Consider the following 19,011-nt stretch of genomic DNA (forward strand, 5'->3'; position numbering starts at 1 on the left):
CCTACGTGGCAGAAAGATTACGTGGCAGAAAGATTACGTGGCAGAAAGATTACGTGACAGAAAGCCTACGTGGAAGAAAGATTACGTGGCAGAAAGATTACGTGGCAGAAAGATTACGTGACAGAAAGCCTACGTGGCAGAAAGATTACGTGACAGAAAGCCTACGTGGCAGAAAGCCTACGTGACAGAAAGCCTACGTGGCAGAAAGCCTACGTGGCAGAAAGCCTACGTGGCAGAAAGATTACGTGGCAGAAAGATTACGTGGCAGAAAGCCTACGTGGCAGAAAGCCTACGTGGCAGAAAGCCTACGTGGCAGAAAGATTACGTGGCAGAAAGATTACGTGGCAGAAAGATTACGTGACAGAAAGCCTACGTGGCAGAAAGCCTACGTGGCAGAAAGCCTACGTGGCAGAAAGCCTACGTGACAGAAAGCCTACGTGGCAGAAAGCCTAATTCACCTCCATTTGTTCAACCAGATCATGATGAGTGTGCCACCACCAACATGTGTCTCAATGGAATGTGTATCAACGAGGATGGTAGCTTCAAGTGTATCTGCAAACCTGGCTTCGCCCTGTCACCTAACGGACGTTACTGCACAGGTACGTCATCTGATATAATTTCTGGACGTGCATCCTCTCTAAAGGTTTCTTTGTATCGAAATTTGATTGATTCCATGACTGTATTGCAGCCATGTGGGACAAGTACCATCATCATATCTCTCCCCTTCTCTCCTCCCTCAGACATTGATGAGTGCCAGACACCAGGCATCTGTATGAACGGACGATGTATCAATTCTGAGGGCTCCTTTCGCTGTGAGTGCCCACCAGGCCTGGCCATCGACGTGGACGGGAGAGTGTGTGTCGACACACACATGCGTACCACCTGCTACGGTGCCATCAAGATGGGCACGTGCTCGCGTCCCTTCCCTGGCGCCGTCACTAAGTCTGAGTGCTGCTGTGCCAGTCCTGAACACGGCTTCGGAGAGCCCTGCCAACCCTGCCCTGCCCGCAACTCAGGTGACCGACTAACCCTAACCACACCAGCAAACATCATTGGTTTACATGTGCTGTCATTCACATCCTGTTAGCCTGGAATCCAAGCTTATATGCTCTGTTTCAGTATTGTTTCACAATATTGTTCATATCAGTTCAGATTCTAGACTAAGATCCTGTAGAACTCTTCCAAATACTGCAGAAGTGATTGTTAGAATTATAATGTCAATTGTGATTTTTAGTTACACTGGAGATATTAGCAGGTGACTTACAGGGGTTTGTCTTGGCTTTCAGCTGAGTTCCAGGCGGTGTGCAGCAGTGGGATTGGCATTACTGCTGACGGCAGAGGTGAGTCATGTGACTGGTGCTGTTTAATGTTAGGTCTCTGTGGTTTGGAGCTTGCCCTGCAATCACTGCTAGTTATTCTGGCATTTAACAGGCCTCCCCTCAAACATTCCAATGCATCCCTCAGAAAGGTGTGAATTTCACTCCGAATTTCAAATCAAAGAGAGAAAAAATGAAAAGTGAAGAAAAGGAATCTGGACGTTGGCGAGAGCTTAAAGCTAAGGCTGTGGTTTGTGGTGGGTGTCTCCTCAGACATCAACGAGTGTGCCTTGGACCCTGACATCTGTCAGAACGGCATGTGTGAGAACCTGAGAGGGAGCTACCGCTGCATCTGTAACATCGGCTACGAGTCCGACTCCAGCGGCAAGAACTGCGTGGGTGAGTCCAGTCTTCCTGTATTCAATGTCTGGTGGAAAAAGCAGCAACCCAAATGAAAGTTTATCAGACCTTAAAAGTGATCTAAAGTCAAACTGAGTCCCATATTCTTCACAGCATCTGCTGTACTTTCGTGGTCTTGACTTTGACGTATGAACAAAGTTTGTTTTTCAGGGTGAACCATCTTCTAAATGTCAAACACTGAGGTTGATTGTTTTGGTAGGTTTGTGTTACATGTGATAAGTCAACCCTGTTGTCCTCTTATCCTCAACCTACCAGACATCAATGAGTGCCTAGTGAACCGTCTGCTGTGTGATAACGGGCTGTGTAGAAACACCCCCGGCAGCTACTCCTGCTCCTGTCCCAAAGGCTTTGTCTTCAAACCTGACTCTGAGACCTGCGAAGGTGAACACTTCATACACACACCAATGGAGAAGACACACACACACCTCACATTTCTAATGCCTCAATATCAGCATACTAATGCGCAACCACAGGTGAACATGCTAGGAGTATCAGAAGTGTGTTGGTATTCCCCTTTCGTTTCATTGACTAAACGTTGTAGATGTGAAATCTGCTAGATGTACCTGCAACTGTTTAGCACATGAGAGATTGGAGTTAAATAGAACATCAGATATATGAACACGTTGGCTTACATCCTCTGTCCTGGTTTAAGTAAACACATGTCTGCCTATATCACAGGAGGTTGGTGGCACCTTCATTGGGGAGAAAAGGCTCATGGTAATGACAGGAGCGGAATAGGGGAATGGTATCAAATACATAAAACACATGGTTTTCAGGTGTTTGATGCCATTCCATTTGCTCCGTTCCGGACGTTATTATGAGTCGTCCTCCCCTCAGCAGCCTCCACTGGTCTATATGGCCCATTTAACTGCCTATTCAATGCCTTACCTAACCCTGCTCTGATCCATGTGTTTCAGATATCAACGAGTGTGAGTCCAGCCCGTGTGTCAACGGAGTCTGCCGCAACATCGCCGGGTCCTTCAACTGCGAGTGTTCCCATGGCAGCAAGCTGGACCCCACCAACACCATCTGTGTGGGTAAGAGAACAAGGCATCTATCACAACTGCCCGACTCAATCTGACACAAATGAAAAAGAACGGATTCCTGAGAGAAACTTCTGTCGGAGAATCACCATCAAGCAGACAGAGTGAAAAGTGGGATATGAGCCAAGGTTTCTAGCTTAGTAGGACCTTCTAGAAGGTGTATTCTAGTCTAAATAAACAAGTCAATGTCCGCTTTGGACATCTACAGATGGTAATCTGGGATGAATCATTAGAATAAACACCAACATGAGCCGGCCTTGTCAGTCTAATAGAGTCCTGTACTTTAGAATATAGAGCTGTTTTCTGTTCAAAGCAGAGTCATATATACTACCGTTCAAAAGTTTGGGGTCACTTAGAAATGTCCTTGTTTTGAAAGAAAAGATCAACTTCAAAAGCTCAACGCTCAAAAACTCAGTCTCAACGTCAACAGGGAAGAGGTGACTCCAGGATGCTGGCCTTCGAGGCAGAGTTCCTCTGTCCAGTGTCTGTGTTCTTTTGCCTATCTTAATATTTTATTTTTATTAGCCAGTCTGAGATATGTCTTTTTCTTTGCAACTCTGCCTAGAAGGCCAGCATCCTTCATTGTTGACGTTTAACTGGTGTTTTGCGGGTACTATTTAATGAAGATGCCAGTTAAGGACTTGTGAGGCATCTGTTTCTCAAACTAGACACTCTAATGTCCTCTTGCTCAGTTGTGCACCAGTGCCTCCTACTCCTCTTTCTATTCTGGTTGGAGCTAGTTTGCGCTGTTCTGTGAAGGGAGTAGTACACAGCGCTGTACGAGATCTTCAGTTTCTTGGCAATTTCTTGCTTGGAATAGCCTTCATTTCTCAGAACAAGAATAGACTGACAAGTTTCAGAAGAAAGTTCTTTGTTTCTGGCCATTTTGAGCCTGTAATCGAACCCACAAATGCTGATGCTCCAGATACTCAACTAGTCTTAAGAAGGCCAGTTTTATTGCTTCTTTAATCAGAACAACAGTTTTCAGCTGTGCTAACATAATTGCGAAAGGGTTTTCTAATGATCAATTAGCCTTTTAAAATGACAAACTTGGATTAGCTAACACAACATGCCATTGGAACACAGGAGTGATGGTTGCTGATAATGGGCCTCTGTACGTCTATGTCGATATTCCATTAAAATTTACTACAATAGTAATTTACAACATTAACAATGTCTACACTGTATTTCTGATCAATTTGATGTCATTTTAATGGACAAAAAATGTGCTTTTCTTTCAAAAATAAGGACATTTCTAAGTGACCCCAAACTTTTGAACGGTAGTGTAATTAGTTCAAAGGCATGGCTCAGCGGCGAGAATGTAAATTGTGGTCTAGTTTTTGGGTGGGCCTGCGGTCTCAGGAGAACAAATGCACATCCCATTTGTTCTGACTGTGCTCTCAGTCCATTAGGACTGCCATAGCAAATTATTAAAGTCTATGATGCATTTGTCTCAGTTTGGGCTGAGGTAAGATGGCAGCTGTTGAAAGGGAAAGCTGTAGTTAGTTACTTACAACAGATGGTGCTGTTGTGCTTGGAATGATTGGAGTACTGTATACCGATGATGGGCCTTTTCAGCAGGGTTCTCTTGAAGGCCTTCACTTGCTCACAATCTCTCTCTCTTTCTTCCCTCTCTCTCCCTCCTACCTCTCTCTCTCTCTCTCTCTCTCTCTCTCTCTCTCTCTCTCTCTCTCTCTCTCTCTCTCTCTCTCTCTCTCTCTCTCGCTTCCCTACCCCTCTCTCTCGCTCTCTCCCTCTCTTCTCTCTCCCCCCTCCTCTTCCTTCTACAGACAGCATGAAGGGAACGTGCTGGCTGAACATCCAAGATGGCCGCTGTGAGGTCAACATCAACGGTGCCACGCTCAAGTCCGAGTGCTGCTCTACACTGGGAGCTGCCTGGGGCAGTCCCTGTGAACGCTGCGAGATCGGTCAGTACAAACACAAACACACCTAATAAACGTAATGAAGTGTGAGGTGTGTACTGTAACTGCTGTCTCTCTCCACAGACACTGCCTGCTCTAGAGGGTTCGCTCGTATGAAGGGAGTCAACTGTGAAGGTAAGACACTAATCGACTCCTACATACACACACACACACAAACACACACACACAGTCAACTGTGAAGGTAGCAGACCCTCTGCTTTCCTCCCTGTGGTATTCCATTCACCCTCCCTCCCACAGAAGATGATGAGCCAAAGAGCACAGTGAGTCTTGTAATATTGTCCCTATTTCCTCCCTGCAGACATCAATGAGTGTGAGGTGTTCCCTGGGGTGTGTACCAACGGGCGCTGTGTCAACACCCAGGGTTCCTTCCGCTGTGAGTGTGGCGAGGGGCTCACTCTGGACGGGAGTGGACGCACATGCGTGGGTAAGACACCACTGTCACCAACATCAACTCTGGCAGACACCATGCATTTTTATAATAACAGAAATCATGGCTATTTTGTATCTTTGCTGTTGACTTCACACATATGCTATATTTAAGCAATAAGGCATGAGGAGGTGCGGTATATGGCCAATATACCACGGCTAAGGGCTGTTCTTAAGCACGACGCAACATGAAGTGCCTGGATACAGCCCATAGCCGTGGTATATTAGTCATATACCACAAACCTCCGAGGTGCCTTATTGCTATTATAAACTGGTTACCAACGTAATTAGAGCAGTAAAAATAAATATTTTGTCATACCTGTGGTATACGGTCTGATATACCACGGCAGTCAGCCAATCAGCATTCAGTGCTCGAACCACCCAGGTTATAATACACTATAAAATATGAATGATAACCTACATGGGAGAAAAGACATCATACAAATTTGGTGAAAACAAATATTAGCATTGTTAGGATATTGTGACATTAGCTGTAAAGTTCTGTATGTCTGACTGTTGTCCGTCCATCTGTCTGTCCCTCAGACGTGCGCAGCGAGCAGTGCTATATGAAGTGGCACGAGGATGAGTGTGGCGAGCCGCTGCCCGGTCGCTACCGCGTGGACATGTGCTGCTGCTCCGTGGGCTCGGCCTGGGGCATTGACTGTGAGGAGTGTCCCAAGGCGGGCACCCCGGAGTACAAGGCCATCTGCCCCAGAGGACCAGGCTTTGCCAACCGAGGAGACATCCTGACTGGCAGACCCTTCTACAAAGGTAGGTACTAACACTCATTATCTAGTCTTGGTAACACTTTAATTTGCGTTGTGATAATGTAGCATTCACAACATATTCATGAAGCCTTCATGAGTATCACATAAAGAGTCATAATCTTCTGAACACCAGTAGGTATGTTTCTTACGCTAACAGCTTCCGAGTAAAGTCCTACTGCTACACTGATGAGCTACACACAAACAAGTACACCATTATGGCCTCACGCCAGCAGTTGCAAACCAACCACAGCATCTAATCTCGTTAACCACTAGGCATTTTTTTAGATTGTGTTGATAAAACAGAACGTACTGGATTCCATCTTGAATCCCAGCGCTAACCGTTGATGTTTGTCCGTTGTGTTGTCCCTCCATAGATGTAAATGAGTGTAAGGTGTTCAACGGCCTGTGCTCCCACGGAACCTGTCGCAACACCATCGGCAGCTTCAAGTGTCGCTGCAGCAGCGGCTTTGCCCTTACCATGGAGGAGAGGAACTGCACAGGTATGGAGAGAAGGGGAGAGAAAGAGAGAGAGAGAATGATAAGGGGGAGAGAGAGATAATTATGTTTATTCCATAAAAAAGCATTTTAAAATCTGTATGATTAAAGCAGAAATCTATATCTTTAGTAAGTATCCTTGTATATGAATTATAGTTGAAGTCGGAAGTTAACATAGACTTAGGTTGGAGTCATTAAAACTCGTTTTACAACCACTCCACAAATGTCTTGTTAACAAACTATAGTTTTGGCAAGTCGGTTAGGACATCTTCTTTGTGCATTTTTCCAACAATTGTTTACAGACAGATTATTTCACTTATAACTCACTGTATCACAATTTCTGTGGGTCAGAAGTTTACATACACTAAGTTGACTGTGCCTTTAAACAGCTTGGAAAATTCCAGAAAACGATGGCATTGCTGTATAAGCTTCTGATAGGCTAATAGACATAATTTGAGTCAATTGGAGGTGCACCTGTGGATGTATTTCAAGGCTTACCTTCAAACTCAGTGCCTCTTTGCTTGACATCATGGGAAAATCAAAAGAAATCAGCCAAGACCTCTGGTTCATCCTTGGGAGCAATTTCCAAACGCATGAAGTTACCACGTTCATCTGTACAAACAATAGTATGCAAGTATAAACACCATGGGACCACGCAGCCGTCATACCGCTCAGGAAGGAGACACGTTCTGTCTTCTAGAGATGAACATACTTTGGTGCGAAAAGTGCAAATCAATCCCAGAACAACAGCAAAGGACCTTGTGAAGATCCTGGAGGAAACCGGTACAAAAGTATCTATATCCACAGTAAAACGAGTCCTATATCGACATAACCTGAAAGCCCGCTCAGCAAGGAAGAAGCCACTGCTCCAAAACCGCCATTAAAAAGCCAGACTACAGTTTGCAACTGCACATGGGAACAAAGATCGTACTTTTTGTAGAAATGTCCTCTGGTGTGATGAAACAAAAATTGAACTGTTTGGCCATAATGACCATCGTTATGTTTGGAGGAAAAAGGGGGAGGCTTGCAAGCCGAAGAACACCATCCCAACCGTGAAGCACGGGGGGACTGGAGGGACTGGTGCACTTCACAAAATAGATGGCGTCATGAGGAAGGAAAATTATGTGGATATATTGAAGCAACATCTCAAGACATCAGTCAGGAAGTTAAAGCTTGGTCGCAAATGGGTCTTCCAAATGGACAATGACACCAAGCATACTTCCAAAGTTGTAGCAAAAGGGCTTAAGGACAACAAAGTCAAGGTATTGGAGTGGCCATCACAAAGCCCTGACCTCAATCCTATAGAAAATTTGTCGGTAGAACGGAAAAAGCGTGTGCGAGCAAGGAGGCCTACAAACCTGACTCAGTTACACCAGCTCTGTCAGGAGGAATGGGCCAAAATTCACCGAACTTATTGTGGGAAGCTTGTGGAAGGCTACCTGAAACGTTTGACCCAAGTTAAACAATTTGAAGGCAATGCTACCAAATACTAATTGAGTGTATGTAAACTTCTGACCCACTGGGAATGTAATGAAATAAATAAAAGCTGAAATAAATCATTCTCTCTACTATTATTCTGACATTTCACATTCTTAAAATAAAGTGGTGATCCTAACTGACTAAAGACAGGGAATTTTTACTAGGATTAAATGTCAGAAATTGTGAAAAACTGAGTTTGAATGTATTTGGCTAAGGTGTATGTAAACTTCCAACTTCAACTGGGGCGGCAGGGTAGCCTAGTGGTTAGAGCGTTGGACTAGTAACCGAAAGGTTACAAGTTCAAATCCCTGAGCTGACAAGGTACAAATCTGTCGTTCTGCCCCTGAACAGGCAGTTAACCCACTGTTCCTAGGCTGTCATTGAAAATAAGAATTTGTTCTTAACTGACTTGCCTGTCTCTCCTCTGTCTCTGTGTCTCAGATATTGATGAATGTCATATCTCTCCGGACCTGTGTGGCTACGGCACCTGTGTGAACACCCCTGGCAGCTTTGAGTGTGAATGCTTTGAGGGCTATGAAAGTGGCTTCATGATGATGAAGAACTGCATGGGTGAGTTATGCCCACAAACAGGCACACACTGCTCTCTAGCTGAGTGGGAGAACTTACTCAGAGATCCTCTGTGCAAGTCATTTTTGACAGCTGACCTCATTGCACTCTGTCCCTCTATCGTCCTCCCTCTCTTCCTTCCCCTCTCCCCTGCAGATTTTGATGAGTGTGAGCGGAACCCTCTGCTGTGTCGAGGAGGCACCTGTCTGAACACAGAGGGGAGTTATGAGTGTGAATGTCCCCCCGGACACCAGCTTAATCCCGATGGTTCCTCCTGCGAAGGTAGGTCATATATCCATCCACATTACACACACACACACACACACACACACACACACACACACACACACACACACACACACACACACCTAGAATATGAGACACTATACACCACAGTTTTCTTCTCTCTTTTTTTTTTACATCATCCCAAAGTCATCTGGAATGCATTTTTAAGTTAACCAGACATTAACACCGTTTTTAAAATGTTTTTATTTATTTTACTGTTATTTTACCAGGTAAGTTGACTGAGAACATATTCTTATTTACAACAACAACCTAGTTGCTGTAAATTAATAGTTACAGGTGAGAAAATAGTAGTTATAAATAGTTACAGGGGAGAGGAAGGGGATGAATGAGCCAACTGTAAACTAGGGATGATTAGGTGACTGTGATGGTATGAGGGACAGCTTGGGAATAGAGCCAGGACACCGGGGTTAACACCCCTACTCCATAAAAGTAATCTCAAGATATTCTACTACTTTCTATGTTGTCTACTGTGGAAGCTAGTTCCTTTGATTTAAGCTGACTGTCATGTCCTCTTTGTGTGTTTCCAGATGTGAACGAGTGCCAGCTGAGTGACAACCTGTGTAAGAACGGCCACTGTGTCAACATGGTGGGGAACTACCAGTGCTCCTGTGACACGGGCTACCAGGTTACACCAGACAGACAGGGCTGTGTGGGTGAGTGACCACTGACTGAGACATGTCATCACTTGTCTTTGGGGGGGGGCATACTTCAGTGTATGGAAATACCTGACATAAGTAAGTTACAAAAATGATCATTAACAGACTTTTCTGATAATTTTTTCATATCAGAAAAGGCAATATTTGAGTTTTGTTTGTGTGTGTGTGTCTATACTTACCTGTAACCCATCTGATTGCAGATATTGATGAGTGTACCATTATGAACGGAGGCTGTGACACACACTGTACCAACTCAGAGGGCAGCTACGAGTGCAGCTGTAGTGAGGGATACGCTCTCATGCCCGACCTCAGGACCTGCGCTGGTATGTATGTCACTGGGATACACACACACACACACACACACTCATGGAAAGAAGTCATGTTAACACTCACTCTGTCACACCCGTGTAGATATAGATGAGTGTGAGGACAGCCCTGATATCTGTGATGGAGGCCAGTGCACCAATGTGCCTGGAGAGTACCGCTGTCTCTGCTACGACGGATTCATGGCCTCCATGGACATGAGGACCTGCATCGGTGACTATTCTCTTTCTCCTGCTCTCTTTGTCTCTCTCGCTCTCCCCACCTCTCTCTCTCGCTGTATCTCTCTCTCTGTCTCTCTCGCTCTCCCCACCTCTCTCTCTCTCGCTGTATCTCTCTCTCTGTCTCTCTCCCCAACTCTCTCTCTCTCTTTTCCTATCTCTCTCTCTCCTCGTTTCTCTCTCTGTCTCGCTCTCTCTCTTTGACCCTGTTAGACAAAATTCTCTGTCCCCTCTCCAAGACCAGTTAACTCATGTTCCTCTGTGTGTGTGTTGCTGTCTGTGTGTCCAGATGTGAATGAGTGTGAGCTGAACCCTAACATCTGTCTACATGGAGATTGTGAGAACACCAAGGGATCCTTCATCTGCCACTGCCAGCTGGGGTACTTTGTTAAGAAGGGCTCCACCGGCTGCACAGGTACAGTACACACACACACACACACCCATGCACACACGCACATGCACACAGACACACACACACACATGCACACACACACACACGCACATGCACACAGACACAGACACACATGCACACAGACACACATGCACACAGACACACATGCACACAGACACACAGACACACACACACACACACACACACACACACACACACACACACACACACACACACACACACACACACACACACACACACACACACACACACACACACACACACACACACACAGCACCATGGGCTACACACACATACTGGTAGTAACAGCAAGGATATTACTGTAAAACACTATCTAAACCAGGGTACAGACTGTGAGGTATAAACCAGGGTAGAGACTGTGAGGTATAAACCAGGGTAGAGACTGTGAGGTATAAACCAGGGTACAGACTGTGAGGTATAAACCAGGGTAGAGACTGTGAGGTATAAACCAGGGTACAGACTGTGAGGTATAAACCAGGGTAGAGACTGTGAGGTATAAACCAGGGTAGAGACTGTGAGGTATAAACCAGGGTAGAGACTGTGAGGTATAAACCAGGGTACAGACAGAAGGAGAGAGGAACTAACATTTGATGTATTTTCCTCTATTGATCTCTCTCTTATTTCTTCCAGATATCGATGAGTGTGAGATTGGGGCTCACAACTGTGACATGCATGCTGCCTGTCTCAACGTTCCCGGGAGCTTCAAGTGTCGCTGTCGTGACGGATGGGTGGGAGACGGCATCAAGTGTGTAGGTGAGTACACTATAGTGCTGGCCTGGGGGGAAAACAAATTCCTCTGTTCAGCTCTCTATGACCAGGAGATGTGACCACTAGGCGGCAGGTAGCCTAGCAGTTAGAGTGTTGGGCCAGTAACTGAAAGGTTGCTAGTTTGAATCCCAGAGCCGACGAGGTGAAAAATATGCCAATGTGCCCTTGAGGAAGGCACTTAACCCTAATTTCTCCAGGGTCTCCATTGATAATGGCTGACCCTGACTGTGACCCCACTCTTGTTTGACCCTTCTCTCTCCCCATAGACGTGGATGAGTGTTCCACTGAGGAGCACAACTGCAATCTCAATGCAGACTGTGTCAACACCCCCGGCTCCTACCGCTGTGCCTGCAAGGAGGGCTTCAACGGGGACGGCTTCTCCTGTTCTGATATGGATGAGTGTGCTGACAACGTGAACCTGTGTGAGAACGGCCAGTGTCTGAACGCTCCGGGGGGCTACCGCTGCGAGTGTGAGATGGGCTTCACCCCCACCGAGGACAGCAAGGCATGCCAGGGTCAGAATGACACACTCTTCTTTTTCACCCTGTGATTCATTTTATCACCATAGATCCTGACTGATCCTCTCTGTGTTTTCATTCGGTAGATATTGACGAATGTAACTTCCAGAACATCTGTGTGTTTGGAACGTGTCAGAATCTACCGGGGATGTTCCGGTGTGTGTGCGACGACGGATACGAGCTGGACCGCAGCGGAGGAAACTGCACTGGTGAGAAACACACACCCTCTACCACACACTGACAACTCTGCCAAAGCATCACTCTATACCAACCCAATCTGGCATCCCACATATTAACAGGGGTCTTTCTGCTTCCTCAAGTCCTTTCACAGTCTGAGAGCATAGCTTTCATCGAGTGTATGTGTCGTGTTAAAGTGTTTGTGTGTGACTCTATGTGTTATTTAGTGTTGGTCATAAAGTGTGTGTTTCTGGCTCTGTGCGTGTGTGTTCCAGACATTAACGAGTGTGCGGACCCTGTGAACTGCATCAATGGCTTGTGTGTGAACACACCCGGAAGCTACCTGTGTAACTGCCCTCCTGACTTCGAGCTCAACCCTACTGGAGTGGGCTGTGTGGGTAAGTACTAGACAACTGGTATCAGAGCAATGCTAATGTCTCGTAGCCATGGAGATGAAGACACCTCAGCCAATGAATGATTGGCAGAAGGTGTTGATGGGTGTAAGTGTAACAATAGTTTCTTTCCCTCCTCTCAGACACGCGAGTGGGCAACTGTTTCCTGGATACGTTGGCTCGCGGCGACGGGGGCATCTCCTGCAGCGCTGAGATCGGCGTGGGCGTCACCCGCGCCTCCTGCTGCTGCTCCCTGGGAGGAGCCTGGGGAAACCCCTGTGAACTCTGCCCCCCAATCAACTCCAGTACGTACAATAAAGCTTGGTCGAACCAAAACATGACAGACATTTTCTTTTTGAAAAATACGGGGGAAAACCTATCTGAGCTAATCGTGCCCAATTCCACTTGTGTTTTTGAGGGTATGTTGTGCTAGTTTGATGTTTCGTGGTATTTTTTGGTCTATAGCTGAGTACAAGACACTGTGTCCTGGAGGAGAGGGCTTCAGACCCAACCCCATCACTGTCATCCTAGAAGGTAAGACATCCTCTCTGTCCTATTCTTCTACTCGTCCTGATCTTATTATTCCTCTGTTTGCATTGGAGTATGTCCCAACAAACTAAACCGGACTCTCTCTGCCCCACAAGACATTGATGAGTGTCAGGAGCTGCCAGGCCTGTGCCAGGGTGGTAACTGTGCCAACACCTTCGGCAGCTTCCAGTGCGAGTGCCCTGCAGGCTACTACCTCAACGAGGAGACACGCATCTGCGAGGGTAAGAGGGCAAAGGTCGCAGAGTGGTCAGATGTCAATACTGTCTGTAAGAGGGGTAGCTGTTATGTCTGTACTGTCTGTAAGTTGGGTACTTATTCAGTACTGTACAGTTAGAGGGGTATTATGTAGGTACTGTGGGTAACCGTCTATATTGTCTATTTGTGTGTGTCTAGATATTGATGAGTGCACAGCCCACATTGGAATCTGTGGCCCTGGTACCTGCTACAACACCTTGGGGAACTATACCTGCGTGTGTCCTCCTGAGTACATGCAGGTCAACGGAGGAAACAACTGCATGGGTGAGTCAGACCACACTGGGTGGTGCATATACAGTACTGTATATATGTGAATAAACAGTTTACTAATGGTTTATAAACTATCATGGATTCTAAACAGTTATTGAGTTGTGTATTTATGGTGAGTCATTCTCAACTCTCTCTCTGGTGACATCACAGATATGAGGAAGAGTGTGTGTTACCGCAACTTTAACGACACGTGTGAGAACGAGCTGTCGTTCAACATGACCAAGAAGATGTGCTGCTGTGCCTACAACGTGGGCAAGGCCTGGAACAAGCCCTGTGAAGCCTGCCCTACCCCTGCCACCTGTGAGTTGGAACACACGCAGACATATTATCTCCAACACTTTCAGTACAGCCCCTTAATATGTTCTTAATATGTTCTTAATATGGTCTTAATATGTTCTTGGTGCATAAGTTCACTCAGTTGTTTTGTCCTCTCCCACAGCGGAGTACCAGTTACTGTGTGGGAACCAGGCTCCTGGGTTCATCATAGATATCCACACAGGCAAGCCCATCGGTAAGGTCATGAGGTCAAAGATCAAATAGGTCATAATGGCCTACTGCTTGCTCAACACATAAACTGATCAATATTGTCGTCATTATTGTAATTTTATGGTACCACTATGTCTGTGTCTATTGTAAATCGTGCTTTTGAAGACTTACTCGAGTAGAAAGGGGCTTTGTGAGTGAAAGAGTAGCTAACATAGCATGATGTTTCTGTATTGTTCTGCAGATATTGATGAGTGTCGTGAGATCCCGGGGATATGTGCAAACGGAGTGTGTATCAACCAGATAGGAAGCTTCCGCTGTGAATGTCCCATGGGTTTCAGCTATAACAATATACTGCTCATCTGTGAAGGTAAGTCTCAGACACACACGCAACTACTCACACACATACTCACACACATACTCACACTCAGTCTATATATAATCTCTGACATACAAAACAATCGCTTACATTTAGCAGACACTCTTATCCCGAGAGATTTACAGGAGCAATTAGGGTTAAGTGCCTTGCTCAAGGGCACATGAAGAGATTTTTCACCTAGTCTGCTTGGATTCAAACCAGCAACCTTGTCACTGTTCTGTTTGGTCCTCCTCAGCTTCTGAATGACTTCACACTGGGCTTTTACTAGACAGTTATGACCACTGTGACTGACGGTTGCCCGCTCTTGTTTTTCTTCCCTCCAGATATTGACGAGTGTAACAGTGGAGACAACCTGTGCCAACGCAACGCCAACTGTATCAACATCCCAGGGAGCTACCGCTGCGAGTGCTCGCCAGGCTTCAAGCTGTCCCCCAGCGGGGCCTGCGTGGGTGAGTCCAGACTCTGTGCCCAGAGGCAGCAGGAATTTACCATCTCAGAACAATAGGGGGTTGGAGGGAATATGTTAATGGTTAATGAGTGACGTGTACTACAGTGATTTTCCTTGTTGAGAGGTAATTGTATGAGAGTTAGATGGTTTATTAGTCAATGGGAAAACACACTGAGATTCGGTGCCTTTTGAGGTCTGAATTTGTCAGAAAAAAAGTTTGATTTCACCTAATTTTAACATTCTGTCATTAAGAGAATGTTAAAATGAAAAAGGTTAAATCAATATTTTAGTAAGTGCCTAGCCCTTCCTATTCACAGCCCCTGTCAGCCCTTATATGTTGAAAATGGCAGATTTTGTCATCGATAAGCACCTTAATTGGAACGCAGTGGCTGTACAGTAACATGCTATACATGACGCCAGAGCTTAGTGGCTGTACAGTTACATGCTATACATGACGTCAGAGCTTAGTGGCTGTACAGTTACATGCTATACATGACGTCAGACCTCAGGTTCTCCGCTTCACAACGCTGTATGGGTTTTGACTGACAGCTGTTATAAACTTGAGCACCTGACGTGACAAGAAGATGCCCCATCCCTCCTGCTAATTGGGCTACTTTTGCACATGTGTTATTGTCTGAGTGAGGGAAATGCTGTAAATCGAGAGGAGTCGATGTGATCTGAAAGATGAGATGTTGGGTATTATATTAAATACCACTTTGATGTCATACAAGTAAACCACACACCCATGAGTCCAAATGTGCAGTTCAAATTTCCATATTTTAAAACTCATGTCATTTACAGTATCAACATTTATGATGTCTATGTTTGATCCAAAGTTACAAGGATGACATGAGTTATACCCTGGGTTGTCCTGAACATAATGAGCCTTTGTCTGTCATATTGTGAACAAAATTAGCCACGGAACATACACTTGAATGCACTCATGACTGCATTCTATGCATACCAAAATTACAATCTGTTTGTCTGAAGTGCTTTTTGAAAGCCTAACACTATAATATCGTATTTTATAACTTAGTTGGCCATGTTTTCAATAGAATAAGCTTTCAAGTGATGCCCACCTGACCCAGATTGGGATTTATAATGGACCGTTTTTGGATTGCGTGAACAACAACAGTAATTTTGTGATGTTGGGGATTCAGGGCTGTGTTCCAAACAAAAAACTACAAATGTGCTTGCTTCAGTTCCTCAACGGCAAAGCTAGGAGAGCTCAAAAAAGCACCTTATAGTTGAAGGCTCTTTCTTTGAGTAATAAGAGTGGAGACACCAGATTTAAGGGGGGCCAAGAATTTAGATCTTAACAGGTTGACCGTAACAGGGTTGAGGATTCTTTGATCTAAATCGGCCATAAATCCCCTTGTGACAGGAGGAATAATGGAAGCCTGTTGTGTGCAACAGGGAGTGGCAATTTCATTTTTATTGTTAAAACATTTCTAGCATGTCTATCTATGGGTAACAGGGTTGACATGTTTTGCTCGACCCGCTCAGTTTTCCACCACAAAACACCAGAAAATGTGCAAAAAGAATAACCTGCTTTTACACTATGATTTTACTATTAGGGGTTCTATTTTCCGCTGGCGTGGAGCCAGCGCAATTGTCAAACGCACACTAGTTTGCGATTTCGACCTGTTTAAGATGGCGCTTTTCTGTATTTGAATCCTAGCGCTAGGATTGGAAATGTACCTGTCTTATATGATCTGGCTTGCGCTAGGTGTGAGGGGTGGCAAAACGTGCCAAAGTGCCAATTTCAGGCAGCGCTGTTGGGTTATTTAAGACCAACCAAAAGCTGGTCTTAGTGGTAACCTGGTTGGTTATAGCATGGATTTTGACAGCGGAAGCGCAGCCTATCCAGCCGTGACGCACAGTGCCCATACGCTCATGGAACAAGAGAGATGTTCTTTTTGTGCCCGTAAACCTTGTATTAAGAAACATAAAAAACAATTGTTTTTTTCCCATTTCATTTGATCACAAACCAAGCAGAGCCTCCCCTCCTGTCAATGAAGGCAGTTTTTTTCTGCCCAATGCATTTGCTAAGTAGTCAACACTATCATAAAGGGTTTTGCTCGTGAGACCGCTTTGAATCAAATCTTAATCACCAAAGCTTTCATCACCAAAGATCAAGTTTGGAAGCATCCCCTTTTAATAAACTGTATCAATCCACAATGGACTAGGAAGGTAATATTCGGTGCCCCCATGCAGCCGAATTGGAGTTGATGACAACGCAAAGACCGTCAATAACTTACAGAACTTGAGACAACGGCATGCAGTATTAAGCCATGAAACTCGTTGATTGGCCAGTGAGTGGCCAAGCCCTCGTCACACCTATAATTGATTTATTCATAAAAACCCAGCCCTTTCGCGTCACCGCCAGCTATTGCGCTCATAATTCCTGCAATGATAATAGCTCAAATGTTTCTGACACACCCCCGGATCTATAGCCCTATCGTCAGCGCTTAGATTTACCATTGGGTTAGGTTTGTTAATAAAATAGAACCTTAAATGTCCAATGTTTCTTTTGATAAACAATAAAATAATAGTTTCACCATATTAAAATGAGAGTTCACGTAACAGGGTTGACCTTAAAATGAGAGTTCACGTAACAGGGTTGACCTTAAAATGAGGGACAGACGTACATTTATCACTAATCACATGAAATAAATAATTATCTTTAGAAATGACTTTGTCAAAGCAACAAAATAACTAGGGATTTACAAAGATGGTGAAAACTTGGAGAAATGTTGGGGTTAAAGTGGATTAAAATCTTCCTAGAAGTCAATGCTGAATTTTGGCACTTTAGCAAACCAGATGTATTGAATTCTCCATGTGGTCTATATTAAAGGGAGCTTCAATATATAACATGCTTTTAAAATTCAATATTGGTGCTGAATTTCTACTTAAAATATCAAAGTGAATGACCCATGTAATGTATTTCTCCGAGTACGTTAGTTAATGCTGGAGCTGCCTTCTTGGCCTGGTCTCCCTTGGAAAACCGATTATTGATCTCCATGGAACTTCCTAGTTAGATAATTTATTACAAATTAACTAAAAAGTGTGTATGATATATGAATCAATGAATCTTCTCTTCCTAATGTGTGTAGACCGTAACGAGTGCCAGGAGATCCCTAACGTGTGTAGCCACGGAGAGTGTATCGACACCCAGGGCAGCTACCGCTGTCTATGTCACAACGGATTCAAGGCCACCGCCGACCAGACCATGTGCATGGGTAAGTAAAGAGTCCCAGTAAACTAAATAGTCTTACAATAGCAGACACAGTAGATCCTCTATAGTTTGGTTTCAATGAACTCATCTCAGTCTCACCTGGTCTCTCTCCATCTCAGATATTGATGAGTGTGACAGACAGCCGTGTGGGAACGGAACCTGTAAGAACACAGTGGGCTCCTACAACTGTCTCTGCTTCTCTGGCTTCGAGCTCACGCACAATAATGACTGCATGGGTACGTACTCGATCACATCCCAGCGCACATCTTGGAAAATAATTATATTACCACCCTTTAGGAATAATTCAGGCTAAATGTTAAAAGGAACACTTTCAATTGTGTAAAGGAGAAATGTTTGAAGCATATTTTGAATGATTAGATGAAATCAAACTATCTCTATTCACTTTCCAGACATTGATGAGTGCAGTGCGTTGGTGGGTCAGGTGTGTAGGAATGGCCAGTGTATCAACGGCCTGGGCTCCTTCCAGTGTCTCTGTCAGGAAGGCTACGAACTCACCCTAGACGGAAAGAACTGTGTTGGTAAGTCAAGTCAACTTCCAGGCAGACCAGGGGCAAATACATATTCTATGTCAAATAATTTAAAATACTTGACCCACGCTTGCATTAGTTTGCCCTGTACAATGGAACCAATGGAATAGTCCAAAAAGTGCAAACTCCAAGCTAAATCAAGTATTTGTTTTAATGTATGTCTGATCCTGCGTTGGTGTGTGTGAGCTGTAGGGTATTTCTAGTGAGGAGTGTACCGCTGTCGTTTGTCAGATATCAATGAATGTGTGAGTCTTCCTGGGACCTGCTCTCCTGGAATCTGTCAGAACCTGGACGGATCCTTCCGCTGTATCTGCCCAGCTGGATACGAGGTCCAGAACGACCAGTGTATAGGTAGGAGTCTCCTTCACACACACACACACACACACACACACACACACACACACACACACACACACACACACACACACACACACACACACACACACACACACACACACACACACACACACACACACACACAGGACCACCACAAGGAACATGACTTCTGTACATACTGATCCCACCTGCTCACACAGCTAGAGCCATAATATGCTCACAACTACACATCAGGGTGTCAATGACCATCCATCTGG

General features: G+C 45.0%; 1 protein-coding gene across 1 annotated transcript in view; it reads left to right on the forward strand.

Moving 5' to 3' along the window:
• Window positions 1–19,011, forward strand: part of fbn2b (fibrillin 2b) — a 94,701-nt gene that overhangs the window by 62,317 nt on the left and 13,373 nt on the right. The window contains exons 15-47 of the mRNA XM_071342880.1: window positions 477–599; window positions 741–1,016; window positions 1,287–1,340; window positions 1,590–1,715; window positions 1,992–2,117; window positions 2,654–2,773; window positions 4,570–4,707; window positions 4,786–4,836; window positions 5,021–5,146; window positions 5,692–5,919; window positions 6,290–6,415; window positions 8,331–8,459; window positions 8,613–8,738; window positions 9,290–9,415; window positions 9,619–9,741; window positions 9,830–9,955; window positions 10,250–10,375; window positions 11,024–11,146; window positions 11,428–11,676; window positions 11,766–11,888; window positions 12,132–12,254; window positions 12,392–12,553; window positions 12,714–12,782; window positions 12,893–13,018; window positions 13,191–13,316; window positions 13,473–13,622; window positions 13,762–13,833; window positions 14,050–14,175; window positions 14,508–14,633; window positions 17,749–17,874; window positions 17,990–18,106; window positions 18,281–18,409; window positions 18,650–18,769. Coding sequence (XP_071198981.1) covers window positions 477–599; window positions 741–1,016; window positions 1,287–1,340; window positions 1,590–1,715; window positions 1,992–2,117; window positions 2,654–2,773; window positions 4,570–4,707; window positions 4,786–4,836; window positions 5,021–5,146; window positions 5,692–5,919; window positions 6,290–6,415; window positions 8,331–8,459; window positions 8,613–8,738; window positions 9,290–9,415; window positions 9,619–9,741; window positions 9,830–9,955; window positions 10,250–10,375; window positions 11,024–11,146; window positions 11,428–11,676; window positions 11,766–11,888; window positions 12,132–12,254; window positions 12,392–12,553; window positions 12,714–12,782; window positions 12,893–13,018; window positions 13,191–13,316; window positions 13,473–13,622; window positions 13,762–13,833; window positions 14,050–14,175; window positions 14,508–14,633; window positions 17,749–17,874; window positions 17,990–18,106; window positions 18,281–18,409; window positions 18,650–18,769 — 4,317 coding nt within the window. The remainder of the gene's footprint in view (window positions 1–476; window positions 600–740; window positions 1,017–1,286; window positions 1,341–1,589; window positions 1,716–1,991; window positions 2,118–2,653; window positions 2,774–4,569; window positions 4,708–4,785; window positions 4,837–5,020; window positions 5,147–5,691; window positions 5,920–6,289; window positions 6,416–8,330; window positions 8,460–8,612; window positions 8,739–9,289; window positions 9,416–9,618; window positions 9,742–9,829; window positions 9,956–10,249; window positions 10,376–11,023; window positions 11,147–11,427; window positions 11,677–11,765; window positions 11,889–12,131; window positions 12,255–12,391; window positions 12,554–12,713; window positions 12,783–12,892; window positions 13,019–13,190; window positions 13,317–13,472; window positions 13,623–13,761; window positions 13,834–14,049; window positions 14,176–14,507; window positions 14,634–17,748; window positions 17,875–17,989; window positions 18,107–18,280; window positions 18,410–18,649; window positions 18,770–19,011) is intronic.

This window comes from Salvelinus alpinus, chromosome 15, assembly GCF_045679555.1.
Source record: "Salvelinus alpinus chromosome 15, SLU_Salpinus.1, whole genome shotgun sequence".
Lineage (NCBI taxonomy): Eukaryota > Metazoa > Chordata > Actinopteri > Salmoniformes > Salmonidae > Salvelinus > Salvelinus alpinus.